General features: G+C 39.1%; 1 protein-coding gene across 2 annotated transcripts in view; it reads right to left on the bottom strand.

The window, feature by feature from the left end:
* Positions 1-5,982: 5,982 nt before the first annotated feature.
* si:ch73-22o12.1 (nectin-2) overlaps positions 5,983-13,601 on the bottom strand; it is a 73,896-nt gene continuing 66,277 nt past the window's right edge. Inside the window, exons 7-10 of one of the 2 annotated variants that reach the window (XM_053493952.1) lie at positions 10,633-10,765; positions 10,177-10,231; positions 9,600-9,680; positions 5,983-8,658 (exon numbers count right to left, since the gene is read on the bottom strand). In XM_053493952.1, coding sequence (XP_053349927.1) covers positions 8,473-8,658; positions 9,600-9,680; positions 10,177-10,231; positions 10,633-10,765 — 455 coding nt within the window. In that variant the 3' untranslated portion in view covers positions 5,983-8,472. The remainder of the gene's footprint in view (positions 8,659-9,599; positions 9,681-10,176; positions 10,232-10,632; positions 10,766-13,601) is intronic. The other variant, XM_053493953.1, reaches the window with a different exon arrangement.

Here is a 13,601-nt window from a genome sequence, read left to right as displayed (position 1 = left end):
TCAACGAATCTCTGATACGCACACATTCATTGTCTATACCACTTTATCCTATATACTGTACAGGATTGTAGGGAGCCTGATGTCTATCCCAGGAGACATAGGACACAAGGTGGGTACACCGTGGACAGGGTGCCAATCCATTGTGCGCTCGTTCACACACTACGGAAAATTTGGGAAATCCAATTAGCCTAATCTGCATGTCTTTGGACTGTGGGAGGAAACCGGAGCACCCAGAGGAAACCCACGAAGAACATGCAAACTCTGCGCACAAAGACCCGAGACAGGGATTGAACCCGGACCCTGGAGGTGTGATGCCACAGTGCTAACCACTAAACCACCCTGCCACCATGACCATATCTACTCTAGTATAATACTGTATGATAGAATATGTTTAAACAGAATTTGATTAAAGTGTGACCAATTTTATTTCAGTCTATTTAAATGCATACTTTATGGTTAAAGTATGTAGATTCCTGACCATCACACATGTATGATCTTGTTGGACAACCCATTCCAAAACCAGGGACTTTAACTTTCACCACTCTGGGAAAGCCTTCTATAAAATTTGGATTTTCTTTGGGAATTCAGTGAAAGAGCATTAATGTGGTCAGCCACTTATGTAACAGATGGTAGATAAGACGGCCTGGCTTGTAATCATCATTCCTCAGGGCTCAGGGCTTTGTGAAGTTCCTTCTCAACAAATTTGTCGAACTATGTCCTTGGAACAGGAAAGGTTCTTCGTCAAACTCTTAACACAAAGCTATAAACTATATGTACAATTATGTAACTGTCTTTGTATTTGGCAGCATTAACATTACCCTATACCTATACTAATGGCATTATGCTTTCTAAAAGGAAGAGTTCTCCAAGCATCCTCCAGACTGTGAGATAGTGAAAAGTGCTACATCATTCCGGAGAACACATTTCCACTGTTCCAGAGTCCAGTGACAGAGTGATTTATACCAGCCAACTCCTGGTATAGTGCACAGTGTCTGCAGCTGCCTGGCAATGAAAACCAATTTCATGAAGCCCCCAACACACAGGACTTCTTGTGTAGATCCTGCATTCAGAATCAGTTTGAGCAACACGTCAGTGGATAAATGATTTTTACCTGCTTTAGTGCTTGTGAATTTGTGCAGTCTATTGCTTCATGGCTGAGCTGTTGTTTCTCTTATGTGCTTTCAATTCACAATAATGACATTTAGACAGAGGTGTATATTGAGCAGGGCAGAAATTTTACAAATGGCCTTGTGCCTGAGGTGGCACTCCATGACATTTAAATTCTATTCACTACTATGTTTAACAGCTATTGTTTGTCTTTGGGCTTTGCATGTCTGTGCGCTTGATTTTAATTAGCTGTTAGCAACGGGTTTTACTGAAGCAATTAAAATCAATCTTTAAGAGCGGTGTCCACCCACATTGCAATTTCTACTGAGTGTTTGTCTTTATTCATAGCTTAAAACTATATAATGTACTTAATGTCTTCAACCAGGAAGAAGTACGCCAAAAGAATTATATCTAATAATATGGTGGCGTAGTGGTTAGCACTGCTGCCTTGCGCCTCCAGGGTCTGGGTTCGATTCCTCCCTCTGGTCTGTGTGCATGGAGTTTGCATATTCTCCCAGTGATTGGTAGGTTCCATCTGAATACTCTGGTTTCCTCCCACAGTCCAAAGACATGCAGGTTAAGCTACAGTAATTGGCGGTCCCAGATTGTCTATAGTATGCCCTGAACACGATAAGGTGTTTTTGTACGCCTCATCGGGCCCTAACTCTTCTGGGATAGGCTCCAGGCCCATACACTCCTTTATATAGGATAAACCAGTATAGAGGAAGAGTGAGTGAGAGGAAGTCCTCATATGAGGATGGGACAAGGATCTTATATACTGTATAAACAAAGAAGTTGGGAGAAAATATAATGTCCTCATATAAAGGGCATTTGGGTCCCAAAACGACATAATGGGACAATTCGGGGTATACTATCTGTCCTTCTTTGGTCAATTGCATTTCATGCAGTTGTAATGAATTATCTAGTTACATTGAAATCCTTTTTTGCATTTCAATTTTTACATTGTAGTCATGTATATGGGACATGGGATATGTAGTCATCTAGTACAGGCTGAATGCAAGCCCTTATACTGTACTTAAAGCTGCAGTGGCGTCACCCCATGCCTCTGACTAATCAAATTATATTTGAACGATTACAGTTTCATTCGATCAGGTTGTATAAAAATCAAGTCATTAAATGGCAATCTGTGCCTGTGGACATATGACCTTTAATGTGGTCTTACTGGCAAGACAGCACCCTCCTCTGGCAAAAAATGAGCACAGACACACAGAATGAGACACCCAGAGTCTGACCTATATACAGTATAGCATTTGCAAGGAAGGAAGTATATTTAATATTTTTCATTTGTCGGCTAAAACCTAAAGTGACACTGTATCATCAGGGCCAGTTTGATCTTTGCAGTGTGTCATACCTTTTTAGTTATCACTGACTGCCACCTAATGGTGACGATGATGCGACGCCAGTTGCTGGAAAGCTCCATGCTGACTCAGCATAGGTGTTGTGCTATGTTCCTAGAATAACTCCATCATCACGTCAGCCAGGCAGGCAGGCAGGGGTGGAGCTCATAATATGAAAGATGTTCCTCTTTTGAACACTTGTGCTGTAGGAACGGGTCGTCCATCATTTAGGAGCTGGAGAGGTAGAAGGAACTTAGAGATATACTGGAAAGCCTGATAGAGGGACGAAGGGCAACTATAGCTGGTCCTCATTACAAATTCCTGAATTCTTTACAGATTATTTTCCTTTTTTTTAATCACAGTAACTGTTTTGCAAGTGTGAGTGAGTTTATAACAAATATGTACATAATAATTTCTGTCTTGGGTGGATGCTTGCGATTGAAGATTGAAATTGTTTATTTCTCTAAACAATGTTTTAACCTCCTGGCAGAGGAGGTGCTTGGTAAAAGTCCTGATTCCCTGAATCCTTTCTGGAGTAATTATTACAATACCTTGCTCTAATGTAATTAAGTAGTAATATACAGAATAATTTAGGTTACTTAAGTATAGTATGTGTAGTTGGAGTTTTATGACCAAGAAAGGGAATATATTATGCTAGAAATGGCTCTTTAAGTCAAGACTTAAATGAATAGTATGGTGATGCAACTCTTATCCACAGAAAATGGTGCAAACGTTTAAAGAAGGCCATATGTGCATGAATGATAAGCCCTTCAGGAGTGGCTTAAAGCCCACTGCAGATCTTCGAAAATCGATGGATGACTTGACACCAACCCACCAAAGAGACCATCTGTCTGTGGGAACTGTACTGTACACACAATCATTTACCAACACCCTTTGCATGTTACAGGAACTTGGCTGGGAGTTGTCACATCTCTCACACAGTCCTGACCTCGCTCCTCGCTTCAGGCCATTTAGACATGTCTTGGCCATTAAAGAAGTTCCTGGAAGGCCAGCATTTCAGACATAAAGCAATCATGTCTGCAGTATACTGAAAAAACTTTCTACCTTGAAGTGAAATGATGGGATAAGTGCATTAGTGTAGCAGGGGATTAATGCATAGAGAGAACAGAAAGTAGTTTTTGCTTTCGTATCTGTGTTCTGTTATTCTGCATAATCAAAGGTCCTGCTTTAACTGGAACACCCTTGGTCGCTTCCTAAAAGAATTGTTTTTTAAACATTCTCTAATATAAAAAAAACTCAATATGGGCAACCATTATGTTACAGTGTATAAAGAGCTGACAAGTTACAAAAAATGGTTGTCGCACTTTCAATTAAAGCCACTGTACCATTCTGGGATAGCCTTAGATCTTACTGCACTGATGAGATTTGTTCAATTTGGATAAACAGTTTGCATGCCACTTTTGTACGATAAACCCCACAGACAAGACATTTTTTGTGTTCTTGAGGGTATTGTTTTTCTGATATCATTTCTGCAACAATCCTTACCACTAAGAAAGAAGCGAAATGATCTTTGACATGTGTCCCCATGGTTTTACGCCCCGATGTCTCTCCAGTGCTGAAAGCATGTTTATACCAATGTTCGGTCTTATTTTTAAAGCTTTCTTTCTGCTAAACTCTTTATTTTTTTATAGCCAGAGGTGGACATTAAGTAATTAAGTAAAAGTGCAGGTACATCATGCCAGATTCTCCATGACTAGCAAAGATAATCTGCAAATTCAGACAAATGCAGAATTTTGCTTGATGGCTCTATAATGCTTAATAACGCATTTTGATTTAAATGCTAAGGACAATTACGCAATGGCAATTGACAAACAAAAAAAAACCTCACTAGCTAACTTAATGAGCTCATTTACAAAATGCAAGTAGCTCATTAAACAAAGTCATCTGCTAAAATTAACTCCGCATCATTTGTTTGAAGATGAACTTCATAGGCAGTAATTTAATTTTTACTACGATAAACATAAGGAACGGAAAAAGCTAATGCATGATCGCACGTACTGAAGGAAATATGGAATATGTAAAGCGTATCAAATAATATAAATATATGAAAAACAATATAATATTATATTAAACAATATATTAGCATGTGAAGTGAATAAAGGAAAAGTTATCTAATATTTCTGATCATGAGATTATTCTCTTAGTAATACTGTATATTAAAGCAATAGGCCATATTTATTAGCACATATTTATTAGTGCATTTTACTCATTTTACTACTTGTTGCTATAAATAATAAATGCCTAATACAAGCAACGTTATCCACCAATAGAATTATACCACTTAAAAAGATGAAAACATTAAGACAGAATCTACCAGGAATAATTGAATATTTGTGTAGCAACAATATACCACTATAGTTGAATTTGCCATGTATTTAATACTATATTTTATTTTTATATTTCTTTTTGTGTGTGTTTCAATAATACAATTCAATAATTAAGTAGAGTGCCAAAGTTCAATTATCATACACGGCAATATATTTTAATATGCCCCTTCTACAAGGGCAGCACGGTTTAAACCCACCTCTCCTGTGCTTATGATAATTCTGATGATTGAATAATTATTTATTTTCTGGAAATACAGCACCATGCACACTCTCTAAAAAGAGGAAGTTAGTTCAGCAGTTCTGAGCAGAAGTTTTGATGTTAATTTGTACCCTGACCTTACTCATTGTCTGTCAGCCCTATGTCTCAAGTTACTTCCCTAAAAACATTTCAGGCCCAAACTTCCAGTCTTTGCATGTTAATTATTAATTTTGATACTTATATCATTTATATTTGGTTTGATTAACATACTTGTGCTAAATGATATTTAATTGAAGCCTGATAAAATCTTCTACTACATTAGTGCTAGTATTTCCCACCCCAGTCATAGCATAAGCAGATCAGACAAACTGTTTACACCAGAAATGTTTAAACTAAAATTACTGTCTATTTTAATTTATTTTCCAGTTATTAATAGGCAGAGTATACATAAATGAGGAGCGTCCAAATCAAACCTGGACTATGGATTGTGCAAAATAACAGAACAGTATGAGAGTAAAAACTCCCTTTATTTCTCTATATAATCCCGCTACACTAATTAAAATAATAAAACTACGCTAGTACTTGGGTTGATGCGACAAGTTGTCAGTCAATATTTAAAGATCAGGCGTTCCACTTGCTGAATGTTTTCAGTTTTACGCCTTCATTTACCAGCAATCTCACGAAGTCCCGGTTTGACTTGAACACCCCTCATAGTAAGAACTAGCAGAATGTAATGACCACAATTATAAAAAATTATTACTGCAACTTTTCTTCTAATGAAAATAAACCAAATAAACTCTCACAGGAGAGGAAGGTAAGAGTGCATCATGTTTCATCACGGTGATAAAACTATTCAGTTTCTATTTTCTATTATCACTTGTATAAATTATACATAATTCGACATTATTCAGGATCTGAATCCAATATCTAAAATAGATTTATTCAAGAAAAAAACACACACACACACCAATATTTTAAACCGCCCACCACCACAATTTATTACGCTAATACTGTCACTTAGATCCATAAACAGTATATTTATTGTAACAAAGAAAATAGCAGCAGAGAAAAAAAATATTGTGCTTGTCACAGTATAAAAGTATTTTAAGGAGCAACAGAAAAACACATTCATGACAGAAAAGTAAAGAAATCACAATCTAATGTAGTGTTGATGTTGGACAGTACAATATTATAGAGAGGAATAAACTGAATTATAAATGTATAAAAGTCTCATTAGTAATATAAACCTAGAATAAAAGTATTAAAATTGGGGAAATTGTGTTTAAAAAAAAAATGCTACAGCCCCGCCCTCCTGATAAAACAAACTCAATCAGAGAGATTTACTGGTTCAGTGACATCAACAGCAATTAGAATGAAGACCTACAACACAGAGCGAGCGAGCGAGTGAGCAGCCTACAGCCCAGGAAAGGTGGAAATAAAGTGATGCATTACAGTATACAGGCACTGCATTGCATAAATATTGGCACAAAAAGTGAAAAGAAGTCAAATTAATGTTATTTGGACATTATAACATTATTATCTTTTATATTATAATTGCACACTATGGTTGTTGAGTCCCGTCACAGTGAACTGGGATTATTTGGTTTTGTCATCATCAGGTTTAGTACAAAACAAGTGCAGATTTTACAGACAAAAAGCACATGCAAGAAGGAAACTTACAGTATAAGAGTTTCTAAAAAAGATATTTATCTACAAGAACATGCATTACTAGATTCCAGTTAATAACCAGCCAGAAAAAAATGTGTTTTAGAAAGTCAGATTAGTTCATTCGAGCAAGCAACATGAAGCATTACTAAGTTTGCATTATCAGGTTTTTTGTTGTCAGACTTGCATGCACTTATTGTATACAGTAGAAGGCTATCATTATGCAAAAAGGGAATGGAAATCTGACACTCTGGTTGATAAAGGGTCATTTTGTTTCTGTTCGGCTCTGGGGGGGATTAGTGGAAATGAGATTTTAAACAGGATTATCTAATCCTCTTAATTACAGATCATGATGTTACAAATCATATTTTTATTAGCATTCTGACTATGACCAATTAGAGAAATGATTGTGGTTACAACATGTAATAAAAGGACCAGTCAAAAGTTTGGACACACCTTTTTACTCCATGGTCTCTACTGATTTAATTTCTGTCTACGCTGTAAAACAATGCAGACGGCGTCCAAAATTGGTCTTGCTTTCATGAGAAGCCAGTTTCATCATGGTGCTTGATGGGTTTTGCAAATGCAATACTGTTCTTGTAAAAACTATTCCAGGTCAGTTGACCTTCATGTCCGAAAATAACAAATGACTGTTTCTGTTGTTATTTTTTACTTAGACCTAATCCCCTATGTGGTAATCATCATTCAGAAATCTCCAGTATTGTCTAGAACGTAGAAAATAATTTGCGAAACAAATAAAACACTGAATTAGAAGGTGTGTCCAAACCTTTGACCGGTAACATATAATCTAATTCATAATGTTTGACTTGAAAAAAACAAAAAAAAAAACAAGGCCATTGTTATCTAAAGGCCTGAATTGCTAAGACTTAAAGCTGAGCGTGCACATCGCTCTCATGCGTGACGGGGAAACAAACACATTCCATCACCCAGGCAGGCGCCAGTGTGTTTTCTAATCACTTTAGTTTGTACCAGACGCAGAAGATGAGGAAGAGTAAAAAGCCTTGATAGATTAACAGTTAGAATGGGGAGTACACATGCACGAGCTGTGTGTGCACAAAATATGGATAAGGAGGGAACTTCAGACATCTCCTAGGGCAGCCTGATCTGGTGCAGGCTTGAGATAACCTATGAGACATCTACCCATGATAGAGAGAGTAAGAGTAAGACAAAACAACATAAGATGAAGCAGATATGTCCTGCCCTTGGGATTGTGCTTGTCTCTATGGACCTCCTTTATTGTAAAGGTTTGCCTTTTTGTAATAAAGCTTCTTGATGATTCTGACAGGTTTTGGGGTCCTTGCTTATCCTCAAACCTAATTTGTGAAATAGGAACGGATTCTCCGTGACAACATTCATGTGGTGTATGGAATGTAAGAGAGGAAGGAAGTGGTAATGTGAGAGTGAAGAATTGGTGGATGTCAGGCAACCTGGAGGGGATTTGAATTTACAGGGATTGTATTATTTGCCTTATTTGGATTCCTGCATATTTTTGGGGAAGGAAAAAAAAAAAGGAGATTGCTTTAATGCTTGCCAGTAAATGCAATGCTAATCTCTCTCACACACCCACCCACACACACACACACACACACACACACACACATTATTCCACACTGAAGATACAGTAGTGGCACAGCAGACTTTGACTTCATCTAATCTTCTCCTTACCCTTAAACGTTTAAAATAATTTCTGCACGATTCAAACGATCATTCCACAACTTAACATCTAAAACTACAAGACTTGACTGCCTCTCTCTCTTTCTCTCTCCAGTGTTTCCTACACGAGCATGGGTGCGGACATAAAACTGTCCTCCCTGGATAAAGATGAAGGGTTTTCGTGCTGGTCGTCCACGTCCATCTGTCTGAATTCATAATACGGTGGAAGCATCTCACTCTCGTCCATGACAGAGCTGGTGTTATAGTCGAACTTCTTCGGGGGATCGTCATCTCCATCATCCAGATCCTGTGAGGGATTAAAAACAGTGATGAGAATCATCAGCATATTCATAATAATAACACAGGAACAGCTCATGACTAGATGATCTAGTGGGGGAGGATGACGGAATTGCTGACTCAGATGACATGGTCTCAGAAAAATAATACGAAAAAAAAATAAAGATGCTTTTGCACACGACTTAGGATCTGAGTTACTGATTAGAGGTTTGGGGGTTCCAAGCCCCAGCTCCACCATGATGCAACTGGTGGGCCCTTGAGCAAGGCCCTTAACCCTGCCCGCTCCAGGGGTACTACATTAAATCACCCATCCTGCACAAGCTTTCTATAATCATCTAAAAAAGAATTTACCTGCGCTGTTATATGGTTTGGAAGATCCCAGGTTCAAATCCCACAACCGCCATGTTTCCCCTTTATAACCCCTTAACTGCTCAGATGTATAATGACATCACGTTGGATTATTAATAGATCTAGAGAACCTGGCAACCTGGAACCAGCGCTAAAATACAGACTTATAGGCTGCAACTGTAGCTTCAATTAACTGTCCAGTTTGCTGTCCTTCCTACAGTATGCTCATAATCAACACCTTCCCAGTGTAAAAACGGGGCAGTGCAAACCCTGTCCCAGTGGTTCTCTTCTAGTGTTTGTTCCAACTGCTTGCGATTAACACTTCTTTGGAGATAAACACAATTGTGCAACAAGGAGAAAGACAACCAAATAATGCAACAGTGGCTTTTAAGTATCAAACACCAATTTGTACACCAATGGTCGCTCCAAAACAGGACACAGGCTTTCATTCAAAACAAAGCAGGAGCTCAAAGCTGACTTGTTCCATCAGTTCCTTTAATGCACATTGAAATGAAAACACCATAAATTGTATGACATGTCAAATTAAGTTGCATGTGTATGTACAGTAAGTGTGTGTAAAAAAAAAAAAAAAAGTCTTCTTACCGTCACTGGTTCTGTTCTTTGTGTCTCGTAGTATGCTACTGTAGCATCGGGGGGGCCGTTGCTGTTCTCCTGTTGCACAGGCTACATCACACACATTCTCAGATCAATGTCATGCTAAAGATGACCAAATGTTCTTAAACACAATGAACTCCTGCACTCATCACAGTAATCCACAGGGAGGTGCCACAACAGTGTGTACCAGAAACCCATCTCACATGACTACTGTACAATAAACAATAAACTGCACAGTGAGCTACTCCTCATTTCATTTTTTTTGAATAAAGAACACATTTGGATGTGACTTTTAACTAAATGTTGTTCAGAGCTCCTTAGTGAGTTGTTTTTCTAAAACAGACAGTATATTAATATACATATTATTGATTATGATTATGCATGATTATGCTTATGTCTTATGTTTGAAATCCAGCGACACCACATAGTCATTACAGATACAGTTCAGATAACATCAAAGAGCTGGTTTTAGATACACAAAAGCGGAATACTTGAATAATCATTACAATTTTAATAATATTTATTATTCTTATTATTATTATCATAAAGTCTGTATCTGACTTACTGTGTAGATGGGAGTGTTCTTCTTAGGAGGAGGAGGCTTGTAAGTGGGAGGACCACTGTAAAACACACATACACACTAATTAAGACGGATTTCTTGTGTGTGTGTGAAAAAATTATACGTCAGATCTTTGCGTGGCAAATGAAACCTGAACAGCTACACCACCACCGAGAGGATGATTCAAAACAGATTCTGGTGTGTTTCCTCATACCTTACACACACACACACACACACACACACACACACCATTTCAGCCCATGAAATATTTGATAATATCGAAGATGAGTGTATCAGGAGTGTTAAATGCTATGCAATGTCAGCATACTACAGGACTGGAATCTGGCATTGTGCTTAACATTAACTAACAAAGATGTAAAAAGAAACAGAATGCAAGATAAAGGAGAGAGAGAGTGAGAGAGAAAGAGAGAGACTGAGAGAGGCGGTGGGATTCGGACTGACTCTCTGTTCATGCGTCGTTTGCGGATCAGGAGGGCAATGGTGGCGATGAGGGCGATGAAGAGGATGACTCCAATGATGGCTCCGATGATGCTGCCTGTAGCAGCCCCGCTCTGTGACAACCGCAACGGTTTGTCTAAATGAGAGAGAGAGAGAGAGAGAGAGAGAATGTGAGTGAGTGCATAAAATAAAATCGTTCCTGCATCCTTCTCATGAACACTCAACAGTCAACAGTGAAGTGTTAATCGCAGTATGAATAATTCAGTATCGACATCAAAGCTAATAGGATATGTGTGAAGCTTCAACAGTGAGAACTCTAAGTCTAGACCTGCTGACAGATCCTCCGGGCTTAATATCTCAGGCGTCTTCCTTTGAAATCAGTAAAAAGCTTTAATGATTTTCATTTTAACCCCCAATTTGTTTTGTTTCGCCCAGCCGATGGCCAAAGTCTTGGGATAAAGCCGTCGGTTTAAAGGGATGGTGTAGTAAACATCTCCTCTTACCCCAAATGCACTCAACGGGAAATGCTTAGTGACTGTCAGGTTGTGTGTGTTAGCTAGCAGATGGCTGAACACATCCCGATCAAGTACGTGTAGTGCAAGTTGAAACTGGTATAAATACGATGCTGCACACTATCAACTTAAAGACGTCAATTAAAAATCTTACTAGTACAATAACTTGGAAACATTATCAGGTAGAACATCATAAAAAAAAATAGCAGTTTAAGCCAGGGCTTAAGGACAAGTGCAGCTGCGAGAATTTAAAAGCCATGTCTATCCCCTTAAATCCACCCACATCTCAGTCTGAAATCAGCATGCGCCTAGTGCAGCCGGATCATTCTACTGTGAGGAAGAGAAGTCACTCTGTGCTTTAAAAGATCTCAGTGACAAATGAAAAAGTCGGCAATGAAATCACGGCGGCTCAGAGGTTAGCACTGTGGTCTCGCACCGCCAGGGTCCGGGTTCGACTCCATCCTCGGGTCTGTGTGCATGGAGTGTGCATGTTCTCCCCGTGTTTAGTGGGTTTCCTCCGGGTACTCCGGTGTCCTCCCACAGTCCAAAGACCAAGACCCAAAATTAGGTGTAGGTGTGTGTGCTCTGTGACGGATTGTCACCCTGTCCACCCTGTTTACTTGTTTAAATAGATAAATGTATAGATAACTCTATTCATCTTAAAGTAAAACTGTATACTTAAACTGTATAATTAAATGATGTGTACAAAAATAACCTATTCAAGAATTTTCTCACGCCTGCGAAATAACCAGAACTTATAAAATGTGTAAATGTCATGTGTATGAATTAACAAAATGCAAAATCTAATTGTGTCTCATGTACACTAATTAACCAAAATGTGAGAATTAATTGTACCACATGGGCGCGATATAAGCAAAGCATGATTTAGTAAAAATAAGCAAACTAACCAAAAAAAAAGAAAAAAAAAGAAAAAGCAACCTCTGGGACTCCGTAAAGCCCAGAATAAACCCTGGCAACACCTTCTCAGTGCTTGTGAAAAGTGATGAAGCCAGACACAGGATCAGCGATCTTGCTCTCCTGGTTTGGAGCGTAAATGAAATCTGTAATTAAAAAAAATAAATAAAACTCGAAATTCTTTCAATGGCTGGCATCACATAACGATTTTTTTAATTACCAAAAAAAAAAAAAGTACAAAAAAGGTCAGCGAGTACACTAATGAACATCCTTATAAATAATTATAAGGCATATTTTTCATTTTTATAGAGCTGTAACTCGAATGTCACTTGAAGATGATGTCATGCCAGTAATTGATGATGTTAAAACCATTTCGAGGGCGGAGCTTAGAGTGCAACGGTAGGATTGAGGGATGAAGGGGATGGAGGGTCTCAGAGTAAAAATCATTTGAATCAGATTTGAGGCCACTTATTTAACCCTTAAAACCACTCTTGCTCATGTTATGCCACGTCACGTGATGTACTCGTAAGCATCCAGTAACTGAAGGGTGTGATCGCTTTCTAATCCACAAGGTGGTGATATAATGATAGACCCACTTTGGCAGGACTACAGTGACCTGTCCAGTGATCTGAAGCTTTTTTTTTTTTTTTTTTTTTTTTTACCTCCTGCATAAATGCTTCCTGATTGCACATGGTTTTGTGAAAACTGAATGATTTTCAAAGCTGGGGATTTGATGAGGCCTTAATGCTGAAGGTCATGTACAGGACAGAACACTGCAGATCCTACAGCGTGCAGCCCGTGCACCGACAGCCTCCTCTCTCCCTGGCACGTTCCTTCGAGTGATTTTACTGTGTGAGCTCGTCATTGCGTCAGCCGTGTTGCTCCAGACGTGTGTCGGCTCAGTGCTACGCGAGACAAAGAGATGGAGAGAGCGAGAGCTGCGACAGGTACGCGGCCATCCAGAAATACCTGCTTACAAAGACAAACAGTGTGACACAACGTCGAAGTGGTGGAAGAGAAAAAGGAACAAAAAAGAGCCGATCGGAAATCCGCCGGATGTTCTGGTAGAAAAGCCCCTGAACAATACAGCATGAAATGTAACAGCTGACTGAATTCACCCCTTTTTTTTCCCTTTCACACAACTGCCCCTGAGCTTTCTCACACACACACACCCACACACACACGGCTGTCACGTCTCAGCGCTGTCAATCAGACATCTGTCTACCGCGTATCGTGCCTCGGCCTGTCAATCTCCCAAAAGCCCCCCTAGCATTCCTCTCTCTCCGTCTCTCTGTCTCTATCTCCGTCTCTCTGTCTCTATCTCCGTCTCTCTGTCTCTATCTCCGTCTCTCTGTCTCTATCTCCGTCTCTCTGTCTCTATGTCTCTATCCCTGTGCCTCTTTCTGTTGAGGAGAACCCATCCTGCCACACACTCCCAGTCAAAGCAAACAGCACAACACAAACACACACACACACACCAGCAAAGAGTCTGTGCGCGAGAGAAAATAAAAGAATGCAAGTCATGTACGGAAAGTGAAGGTCACG

Source organism: Clarias gariepinus, chromosome 4 (assembly GCF_024256425.1).
Source record: "Clarias gariepinus isolate MV-2021 ecotype Netherlands chromosome 4, CGAR_prim_01v2, whole genome shotgun sequence".
Lineage (NCBI taxonomy): Eukaryota > Metazoa > Chordata > Actinopteri > Siluriformes > Clariidae > Clarias > Clarias gariepinus.
Note: the sequence above shows the minus strand (reverse complement) of the source record. Positions and strands in the feature narration are given on the sequence as shown.